Source organism: Osmerus eperlanus, chromosome 14 (genome assembly GCF_963692335.1).
Source record: "Osmerus eperlanus chromosome 14, fOsmEpe2.1, whole genome shotgun sequence".
NCBI lineage: Eukaryota > Metazoa > Chordata > Actinopteri > Osmeriformes > Osmeridae > Osmerus > Osmerus eperlanus.
This window is the reverse complement of record NC_085031.1, coordinates 6,738,223-6,749,485: the sequence shown is the minus strand read 5'-3', so window position 1 is coordinate 6,749,485 and position 11,263 is coordinate 6,738,223. Positions and strand designations below refer to the sequence as shown.

The following is an 11,263-nucleotide window of genomic DNA, read 5'->3' as shown; positions in this document are numbered from 1 at the left end:
TTATATCGTCTTTTGTCTATTATTTATTCAATTTATGAGAAGAGAGTGGTTGGTGCTGTACTTTTGTGTGAGGGTGTGACCTTGACCTAGTCAAGGTCACCATGCTGTGAATAATCTGGAACCCAGATTCCGTCCACTGTTGCAATGTTGGGTTATATGGATTTAGCACATTCATGTGTTTTCCATATATAAAAACCTCTCTATGAAACAAGAGGAGAGTGTATGTATGTGTGTGTGTGTGTGTGTGTGTGTGCTATGCTATGCTGCCTATCTTGGATAAGGAATTTGGTTTAGGGCAGTGAAGGACATGATTGTACTGCAGGCTGCACAACAGACTTGCATTCACACACACATGCACTCACACAACAGTCTGTTGACATCCCACTCTCTCACACACATGCTGTGGTAGATAATGTGTAATTGTGGCGAGAGTGTGGCATGTGTGTGAGTCCATTCTGAAAGCGTCCTACATACTCTGGCCTGCTGACCTGGCTTAGGAGAGGGGGGGGCTAGACCTGTAGCTTGGGGGGGTGGTCATGCGGATCAGCCCCCCCCACCCCCTCCCCAAGCACGCAGGCTGCATCTCTGACCTTTGTTCAGACTCTGGCATGTTTATCCCTGAGTTGGGAGACAGGCTGTCTAAACAGTCATTCACTAGAGTCGACCCAACAAAGAGATGGCTGTTCCTCTTGGTCTGGGTGCAACAGCTCGGCTCAGTATATGGTGGGACGGGGGCTCTCTTACCTTCTAGAACTATGCGATTACATTGAAAGCTTAATGTTGTTGTTAATCATCCCCAAACACGTAACCATTTCAATGTGAAGCTACAGTATGTCAACGTCTAACCATTTAAAGGGGCTCGCTCGCCTCCAATTTGACTGAAGGGGCATTGAGGTTCCACTCCCACCCCACTCAGGCCTGGGGTGGAGGGCAGTGCAGCTGGTGTACAGTGGAGCAGCTTTCCAAACCAGGCTGGATGGGGGGTGGCAGCATTCATTCCAGGCAGATTACTGTAAGAACCTTAGAATACCAGCCTTACTAAGCTGTTAGAGTGTATGTGTGTGTGTGTGCGGGGTGTGGGGGGAGAAGCTGTGCTTCATGTTTCTGTCCTCCTACACTCATCTCTCCTTGCATCACAATTCCTCACCCTGGTGTTTCCATGACAACTGTGACCCGGGAGGCTGTCAGACAGGAAGTGACACTGCTGATGTCTCACCTGCCCTCCCCTCTCACCTGACAGCCGGAGCCCATCCCAATTTGCCAGCTTTCCCCAATCAGAGGAGGGTGTGAAAGCAGGAGCTGCCATCCTGCTTACCCACATCTAGATATATGAACATTGAACACCATATGAAATGAGACATTTCCTCTCCTCACTGTGTGTGTGCGTTCTTGGGTGCGTGTTGCTCAACAGAATAGGGACTCTGAAGGTTGGTAGGTGGTCGGTAGAGGACTGGTCGTTGGTTGCCATGGGGATGTCAGTCAGCTGGTTGTCAGATAGTTGTGAGGTGGTGTTTCCTGTTTCCTGGGCATGCCTCCTGAAGAGCAGGGCCACATGTGTTTGTTTTAAAAGCAGCTTATCACAGACATGTGACCAAGCAGGTCAGGGACAGACACACTTACACACATACACACTGACACGCACATTAAAAAAGCCTGCAGGTCAGTGTTCAGTTCGTTGACTCATGGTGGGAGTGATACTGCAGAAAGATGCAGCTCTCATTTAGTACAAAACCAGAGCTGTTGTCAGAGTACAAAACCAGACAAACAGTGAGCTGAATCCGTCTTTAGAGCTGGTCCATGGTCACATGATCAAATGATTCACTCACTGCTGAGGGGAGGAGCAGTTCAAGGAGGGAGGAAAAAAACAAGGAGGAGAGAAGGAGAAGCGAGGAGAGGAAGAGAGACGCGGAAGACAGCAGACACATGAGAGAATACACAAACACACACACACGTGTCTGCAGGGAGATGAGGCGTTGACGCGCTCAGGTGTGTGTGAGAGGAGCACATAGTCATAAAGCCCTCCAGCTGCCAGCCAGCTCCCATTAACACTAACACGCTGCTTCCTCTTCCTGTCCCCTGCCTCTCGCCCGCCCACCCCTCTCCTCCCCGGCTCCCTCTCTCGCCCGCCCACCCCTCTCCTCCCCGGCTCCCTCTCTCGCCCGCCCATCTCCACCCTCGCGTCGTCCTCCTCCTCCACCGCTCTCGCTCCCCTCTCCTGTGTCACCTTCCTCTCTCTTCTCTGCCCCTCTTGCCCCACCTTTTCGAATCCCTTCCTCCACCTCTTTCTTTGACCCCCTCCCCCCACTTCCGCTCTTTCTGTCTTCTCTACCAACCTCGTCAACCTGTCTACACGTCTCCAACCTCTCCTCTCCTCACCCCCACACCCTTCCTCTCCTCACCCCCACACCCTTCCTCTCCTCTGCGCCCTCTCTCCCTTTTTTTACCACCCCCACCTATCTCTCCCCTCTCCCCTCTCACACTTTGAGAGGCAAAGCCTGACAATTTGTATGTCTAAGTTATTCAAATACAATGAAATAACAATAACAGGTATCATTACATTGACCTCGTAGTAGCGAGCAGGGTAGGGGCCATGTTAGAGAACGCAGTAGTGGCCCATGGTTGGTAACATAGCAGTCAACATGGTAGTGGTGAAGAAAAGTGATGTACTTCTCTTAAGCAATGGTGTGACTATTCAGTTAGGTTTGGGGTTTCTAAGTAGTAAGAACTTGTTTGGGAAGGAAACACTTAACAGGCGATGGACCTAGTTTACTGAAACCAGACACAAGCAGGGAGGCAGTAACCATGGTGAGCAGGATGACACACTCACTGCAACAGGAAGTATGGTGTTCCGTCTTCCTGTCCTTTGACAGAAAGAACAAAGTGAAGACAGCAGCTACACGAGCCAGTGTGTGTATAGTGTGTTGTTGTGTGTGGATCTAATATCATTCTGTTTCCTGTCTATAATCCCTGAGATTCAGGTCTGGATTGCTGCCACGTGCTTCAGCCACTCTGAAGCTAACACACACACACACTCTGGCCTGGTGGGATGAGATTAGTCCGGGTTATCCTTCCAGACAGCCTTGACTGTGTGTGTGTGTGTGTGTGTGGGGGGGGGGGGGGGGTAGTTCAAGTTTTATCTTGTATAGTTATACGGATGTGCCCAGAACAAGGCCTCCCATCTGCTCTGACAGATTTGACTATTCAAAACATCCAGCTTTGAATGAGGCTCTAGCTAGCAGCTTAACACACTTATACACACACACACACACACACACACTGCTTGCTGAAACATCCTTCTTGCCTAGATAACCTCTTCCTGTTTCTGACCAACCATATTTGGTCATTTGTTCCTCATGCATGTCCAAGGTCCACATTTGACCCATCCAAACCCCTAAATCCTAACCCTAACTCTGACCTTAGCTTCCATACAAACCTATAAGAAGACTAACCTCCATACGAAGCAAGAAGAAACATGAAGAAAGACAAGACAGAGAGAACAAGCTCAAAGTTGCCATGACCACCACGGAGTCAGCTTGCTGTAATCTTTCACAGAAGTTGTTTGGGGTCGTTGGCACAGCAACTGTCACTGATTAACCTACAGAGTTTCCAGACACACACTCATGCAACCCCCTTTCCCCCCCTTCCTCACACACAATGCCCCCACACCTCCCCAGGAGTACTCAGCCTGTCTGGTATGTCATATCAATCCTGACAAGTGGAACACTTTGACATACACACACCACATGACACAGACACACAGCAGTTCATCTGGCTGTTTCTTTATAGAAAGGCATGCACGCTCCACACACAGACAGGCACATACACCATACACACATACACCATACACACACATACACTATACACACATACACCATACACACACACATACACCATACACAAACAGGATATTTGTAAGATCAGCTGAGAGAAACACACACACATTCACACACTCAAATTAATTAATGAAACATAGCACTCAAAGTAAGGGCTTAAATATTGGATTATGGTCTTATGATGGAGAGCAAGAGAAAAACAGAGATAAAAATAGAGAGTGAGAAGTGCTGTACGTGGAAGGCACTGGGGGGAGTAAAAAAATGAGCTAAAAGGAGAAAGATGGAATAGAGAGAAATATGTGAACATTCTCAAGGGAGTAGTGGGTATGTCATTCTGTGTGTGTGTTTCTGTGTGTCTGTGCGTGTGTGAGAGAGGGCGGAGTCAGATGACCTCAGAGCAGAGAAGCCCCTCTTGACTGTCCAATCACAGCTCAAGCCTGGATCTGTTGGCTGTCTTACCCGTCCCTCCCTTGTTGCCACGACAGCCACGGAGGTTCTCTGGGAGGTTTTTGTTGACTGTGTGCACGGCGATGGGTGCTACGGCAACGAGACACTGTCATTCCAATGCCGGTGTCCACCAGAACCTGTCCATCTCTTTCTTCCTTCCCTGCTTATCTGTCTGTGTATGTGTGTTTGTCTGCATGAGCATGCGTATATCAGTAATGTTAGCTCATCTCTGACACAGATGACATCATGCAAAGCTCCTGCCCCCTCCTCCTTGCCTGTCGCACACCATGCAAAGTAGCCCCACCCCCCAGGACTGCGCTAGCCTGCAGAGCTAGAGCCTGGGGATGATATCCCCCAAATAGGGGCTTACTCTTGTTGTTGTTCCCCCTCTGTAACAGTAACACTGGCCCCTCATCAGACCTCCATCACCAGACCTGACTCCCCAGACCTCCCTCACCAGACCTCCTCACCAGACCCCCTCACCAGACCCCCCTCACAGACCCCCCTCACCAGACCCCCCTCACAGACCCTCCTCACCAGACCCCCCTCACAGACCCTCCTCACCAGACCCTCCTCACCAGACCTCCCTCACCAGACCTCCTCACCAGACCCCCTCACCAGACCCCCCTCACAGACCCCCCTCACCAGACCCCCCTCACAGACCCTCCTCACCAGACCCTCCTCACCAGACCTCCCTCACCAGACCTCCCTCACCAGACCTCCCTCACCAGACCCCCTCACCAGACCCCCTCACCAGACCTCCTCACCAGACCCCCTCATCAGACCTCCTCACCAGACCCCCTCACCAGACCCCCTCACCAGACCTCCCTCACCAGACCTCCCTCACCAGACCTCCCTCACCAGACCCCCTCACCAGACCCTCCTCACCAGACCCTCCTCACCAGACCTCCCTCACCAGACCTCCCTCACCAGACCTCCCTCACCAGACCCCCTCACCAGACCCCCTCACCAGACCTCCTCACCAGACCCCCTCATCAGACCTCCTCACCAGACCCCCTCACCAGACCCCCTCACCAGACCTCCCTCACCAGACCTCCCTCACCAGACCTCCCTCACCAGACCCCCTCACCAGACCCTCCTCACCAGACCCTCCTCACCAGACCTCCCTCACCAGACCTCCCTCACCAGACCTCCCTCACCAGACCCCCTCACCAGACCCCCTCACCAGACCTCCTCACCAGACCCCCTCATCAGACCTCCTCACCAGACCTCCCTCACCAGACCTCCTCACCAGACCCCCTCACCAGACCCCCTCACCAGACCCCCTTACCAGACCTCCCTCACCAGACCTCCTCACCAGACCTCCTCACCAGACCTCCCTCACCAGACCTCCCTCACCAGACCCCCTCACCAGACCTCCTCACCAGACCCTCTCACCAGACCCCCTCACCAGACCCCCCTCACCAAACCCCTCACACCAGTCCCAAGAGGCCTGGCAGGACTCCCCCACTGGCATTCTTCAGCTCATTGACATCATGGACACACAAATGTACCCACATACAGACATGAATTCACAGACCCACGTGTCTTGAAGGCATGCACAACTGCAGGGAAGGACAGAGGGAGAAGGAGAGAGATTGATAGATGACAGGAGAGGCTGATTTGCAAAAGCAGCGCAATATCCTTTCATACCCAGGTGAGAGGAGGTATGAGTATGCTAAAATAGAATAGGATAGTTTTATATATTATCTGCTTAGACTATGACACTAGTACATTATTTCAAATATGTTACAAATACGTCATCCTACTACATTAATCAAAAAATGTCTGAATAACCTATTAGTCATATAGGCGTCATCCGCATAGCCTATTGTCCAATACAAGCACGATGCCTTTTTAAGAGTGAAGCAGACCAGAATACATATTCGACTTGATATGCTACTACTTGATATGCTACGTTTGATCTCCGCAGACTCCGCGCCTTGCATTTATAGTCAACTTTTTTATGAATGAGGAAAGGAGGGAGGCTAGTGAATGGTGCTTGTGCTGTGACGTCAGCCCCATTGTGACGCCACCCAGCCATGGTAGAGCGCTCGCTGCAGCGCAAGCCCCATTCATAAAACGGAAAGGAAGGTGACTGGCTGCGCGTGATAGTAATGCTCTTGGGAGAATAGAGAGCCCCACAGTGCAACAACACACACAGGAAACCGCACAGGATTAAACGTCACAGAACATTTGCTGCCTGTCCAGATTCGTTGCGCACCGAGCTGAAGCTTTCCCTTCAGTTATGGGGGAGAACATGGTGATGATGGATGACCTCTGCGAGATGAGCTGTAATGTTCTGAAGAGACTGCTGAAGGAAGACCACGCGAAGTGCCTGCTGCTGGACTGTAGGTCGTTCCTGGCCTTCAGCGCGGGGCATATCCGGGACGCCGTCAATGTCCGCTGCAACACGATAGTCCGGCGCAGAGCCAAGGGCTCTGTAAGCCTGGATCAGATACTACCCGGGGATGAGGAGGTCCGGTCCCGGCTGAGTTCAGGACTGTACTCCGCTGTGGTCCTTTACGACGAGAGGACGCCCGACTCGGACGCGGTGAAAGACGATAGTACAATTACACTGGTGATGAACGCGCTCTACCGGGACACGGTTGGAACGGAGACCTACCTACTGAAAGGTAACGCTCCATCATTCACATGAAGCTATACGAACATTTAGCTTGTCTTGATCTTTGTTTACTAACATCAACCAGTGTAGGCTATATGAACAGGTTAAAACAACACCGTTGGTAATACAACTGTGATAATAGTAATATTTGTACAGTGTATTATACGTCATGTAGCCCCTATATCATTCTTGTCGTTTATTTGTCGTTTAAAAATAACAAATAGTCCATTGTGTGTAATTGTGCTGGTGCGCCGTGCGCGCACCACAACAAGAGCTACACACAGACCGAATGGGCACGAGCTTTATATCAATGAGGTAATGCCAACCAAAGCTGATGCGCACATCTGGGGCTCGACGTCGATGTGCTGCAGTGTTTCCAGCTCTGATTCACCCCAACCCAGACAGGCGCCACACATGCTCGACATCCCGCCACAAGACTGGTGGTGTTAATGTTACTATCGATAATTATGGCGTATCATGGGTCTTTATTGCCAGGGGATTCTTGTGACGCAGTTGCACTGTAGCATAAAGCACCGTGAATCCTGTTTCTAATCCTATATAGGTTTTATTTGATTTTATTGAGGAAAATAATGCGCACTGTTGTCACATGGCTGAGGCCTAAATATAAAAGAACAAAATAATGCAATAATACGTTTTGTCGTGCGTGTCCTATTTATTGTAGTATTTATTATTTAAACAAAAAACTGGTGCTTATTTAGCCATCTCTTTACCAAGTTAGTCGGACTGGCACTCTATCTTGTATGTGCTAATCCTCGACATGTCATGTTTTTCATTGCAGGAGGCTACGACAGGTTTTACGCAGAGTTCCCAGAGTTGTGTGTAAAGACCAAGTCCCTGCCCTCGTTTACCTCCCAGTCCAGTCTGGACTCCACATGCTCCTCGTGCGGCACACCGCACCCCGACCAGGTAGGACAACGGTTATTTACACTGGATTGCTTGGACGTGGTCTACCTGCAGACTGGCCTATTTAGACGTTGCATAAAACAGGATTCCGGCCATTTGCCGATATGAGTTTGGCCCTCCCTCTGTCCTCGAGTGGGTGGGATGTCTGATGATTGACGAACATTGCACCCTTCCTCTCGTGGAGCACATCTGTTAGGAGTATCGATCATTTCCTGCCTGCGCGAGCAGAAGCCCTCAGCAGTAGTGACATAACGGCGTCCGGATCAATAATGTGTCCAGTGATCGATCACCGTGACGGCCTGGGAAATCACACCAATGACCTAGATAGTTCCGCAATTCGTTCTATTTAAAAAATAATTATAATGTAATAATTTATCAGACGCTTTTATCCAAAGTGACGTAGGGGGGGATTTTAACCTGCAACTTATTGATCTGATATCCAGTTCTCTACCAGTGAGCTATAATATTTAGTCAACTACAATTGACTAAATATGTTTTTATTAATATCCACAAATCCTACTCAGTAAATGCACTGTCAAATTCTAGTTGTGGAGTATACACATGAAATATATAATACAATCTCCTCTCCTCCCCTGTCCCCAGGGAGGTCCAGTGGAGATCCTGCCCTTCCTCTACCTGGGCAGTGCCCTCCATGCCTCCAGGAAGGAGACGCTGGACAGCCTGGGCATCACAGCCCTGCTCAACGTCTCCTCCAACTGCCCCAATCACTTCGAGGGGACCTACCAGTACAAGTGCATCCCAGTGGAGGACAACCACAAAGAGGACATCAGCTCCTGGTTCCTGGAGGCCATTGAGTTCATAGGTGAGTCAGCTGAGGAGGACAAGAGGAGGGGTCTGGGAGGGTGGAGGAGGAGAATTTGTATTTGCATTCAGACATTTGGTCTAGTTCCTTATATGGATCTATGTGATGTTTGCGAAAAGGGAAGCTTCCATACCAGAGCCCGCGGGCTGGTTAAATGATCCTGATTGCCCAGTTGTCTCAGTGGAGCCTGATGGTCTAGTTTTGTTCCTGAGTACCTCAGATAGCTATCAGTTCTTTGCTAAGAGGTATTGACGTTAGTGACTGAGAAGTAGTGTGTGCGTGTCTCTGTGTCTAGTGATAAACACAAACACACACGCACACACACACACTGTGATGGAGCAGGGAAACACCAGTATGAAGGGGACAGACTAACAGACATGTATGCTTGTTTCACAAGCATGTGTGTACGTGTATAAGTGTGTGTGACGCTTGTGTGTGTGTGTTTGACAGCATCAGAGTTAGCAGCTGAGGGACCAGAGTCTGACTCATACACTGTTCTTGGGTGCTACTTGCTCGGTGTTATTTCCAAACTGAGTGGGCGTGTGTGTGTCGGTATGTTTGAGTGAACCATTTTATGCTGGCTTCGGGTGAAACTGAACACACATACAGACTGACTGGTGTCGTCTGTGTATCTTTGGTGCAGGATGTCAATTTGCATGTCTGTTTGCCTCAGGAAACGGTGACTGTGTGTGTCTGAGCGTGTGCGGGCGTGCGCTTCCGGAGCTGTTGACCAATGGGTTACATTTCTGACTTCTCTCTTTCTTTCTCTCTCCCCTCCCCCCCCCCTCCCCCCCCCCCCCAGACTCGGTGAAGGAGTCCAGTGGGCGTGTCTTGGTGCACTGCCAGGCTGGCATCTCCCGCTCCGCCACCATCTGCCTGGCGTACCTGATGATGCGGAAGCGCGTGCGCCTGGACGAGGCCTTTGAGTTTGTGCGCCAGCGCCGCAGCATCATCTCCCCCAACTTCAGCTTCATGGGGCAACTGCTGCAGTTCGAGTCCCAGGTGCTCGCCACTTCCTGTGCCGCCGAGGCCTGCAGCCCGCTGGCCACGCTGGGGCCCAAGTCTTCCACGTCCTCCGTCACACCCACCTCCCCGTTCATCTTCAGCTTTCCCGTCTCCGTGGTGGCCACGTCCAGCGGCCTCGCCTACCGCCACAGTCCGATCACGACCTCCCCCAGTTGCTGATGGCCCGCCCCTCCCAATCAGACACTGAACTGCCATTGGCTGCTGAGATCCATCCTCCCCTCCCTCCATATAGACTTCTAGGTACTGGTCCGGGGGGGGGGGGGGGGGCGTTTCTCATTGTCTCACTGGCTGTGGAAGCCTTTCGGGTGCCAAGGACCGCCGTCCTTGACAGACTGGCGTGGCGGCCAATGAACGGGCTTCGTGGTGGGGAAAACAGGCTGCAGGGCAGAGATCCTGTTTCCATGGATACGGCTCTTCCTGTGTTTGAGTGTGAGTGCGGAGGTAGGACGGAGGGAGGGGTCAACACGTCTCCACCACTCTGTCATTCTAGATCTCCCCTTGCTGCTAGAGAGAAAGAGGGGGAGAGGAGGAGGATAGGAGGGAGGGAGGGATAAAGAACAGCAGGCCGAGAGGGGGGAGAGAGATAAGACAGAGACGAGGAAGAAGAAGGAGGTGGGGGGGACGGGGGGAAGAGAGCGTGAGGAGGAGACAGAGGGAGGGGAGACGAGAGGAGAGGAATGAGGCCTGTCACTCTGCAGGGCTGTGACACAGAGCAGCAGCCTCTCCAGTGTGACAGGTGTTCTCTGCTGGCATCCTGTCCTGCTTCCAGTCCCCACATCCTCTTCCTGTCCTCTTAGCCTTTCATGCTTTTATATCCCTTCATCCTCCTCCACATCCTCTCTTCCTCCCCCTCCAATTTATTTGATGAGTGACAGAGTGAGAGACCTGAAAACCCTCTGCCCCTGCAGCACGGCCCAGGAGACCCCTAGCTCTCCCTCCCTGCGTGGTCCTGACAGGGTTGTCCTGGTCCTCAGTAACAGTCCCTGGATGTGCCCGTGTGTGTCTCTCTCGAAACTGGACAGTGAACTGCCAAATCCACAACTAAGCATTTGGACTCTGCAATACCAACAGTGGAATCCTCTCTGCTTGTGTCTGTTTCTCTGCCTAAATTAGAGCAATAATGCCTTCCCCTCTCCTCCTCCTCTCACTCACCAAAGCACTGCTGTAGTGGCCTGTCTCTCCTTAGTAGTAGATGGTGCCCAGGAATACAGAGTATGACTCAGACAGAGCTGTTTGCCTTATAAGAGAGCGCACGCGTGTGTGCCTGTGAGCATGTGTGTGTGTTGTGTCTGTCTGGTTCTCTATGAAGAATGTTCTTTCACTTCTCTGTGGGCCAGCATATTATGTTCTGTTGTTGTAGACATACATGTGGTACTGGTGGTCTACGTTTTGGGATTGATGAACAAAACGGTATTTCTAGGTTGTGTTTTGCCTCAAGCTCAATACCCATATTTTGTAGAAACTGGCCAAATGCACAGCAACCAATCAATGGTCTCTTCACAAAATAGTGACCTACGCACAAATAACCCCTCAGACAGGCAGGCAGGCGAGTGCAGACAAATGGCAGAAAAACAGGGGAATATC

The 11,263-nt window shown here is 51.1% G+C and overlaps 1 protein-coding gene across 1 annotated transcript; it reads left to right on the top strand.

The window, feature by feature from the left end:
* The first annotated feature begins 6,348 nt into the window (after positions 1–6,348).
* Positions 6,349–10,225, top strand: dusp4 (dual specificity phosphatase 4). The gene is made up of 4 exons (XM_062477876.1): positions 6,349–6,916; positions 7,706–7,833; positions 8,434–8,653; positions 9,456–10,225. The coding sequence occupies exons 1-4, from the start codon at positions 6,529–6,531 to the stop codon at positions 9,836–9,838; spliced, it is 1,119 nt and encodes a 372-aa protein (XP_062333860.1). The 5' UTR covers positions 6,349–6,528; the 3' UTR covers positions 9,839–10,225.
* The last annotated feature ends 1,038 nt before the right edge of the window (positions 10,226–11,263 follow it).

Bases quoted from the DNA above. Each gene is read 5' to 3' on its own strand.
- dusp4 (XM_062477876.1), top strand. From the start codon at position 6,529: ATGGGGGAGAACATGGTGATGATGGATGACCTCTGCGAGATGAGCTGT. The intron at 6,917-7,705 runs GTAACGCTCCAT...TTTTCATTGCAG, and splicing joins GGAGACCTACCTACTGAAAG to GAGGCTACGACAGGTTTTAC. The intron at 7,834-8,433 runs GTAGGACAACGG...CCCTGTCCCCAG, and splicing joins GCACACCGCACCCCGACCAG to GGAGGTCCAGTGGAGATCCT.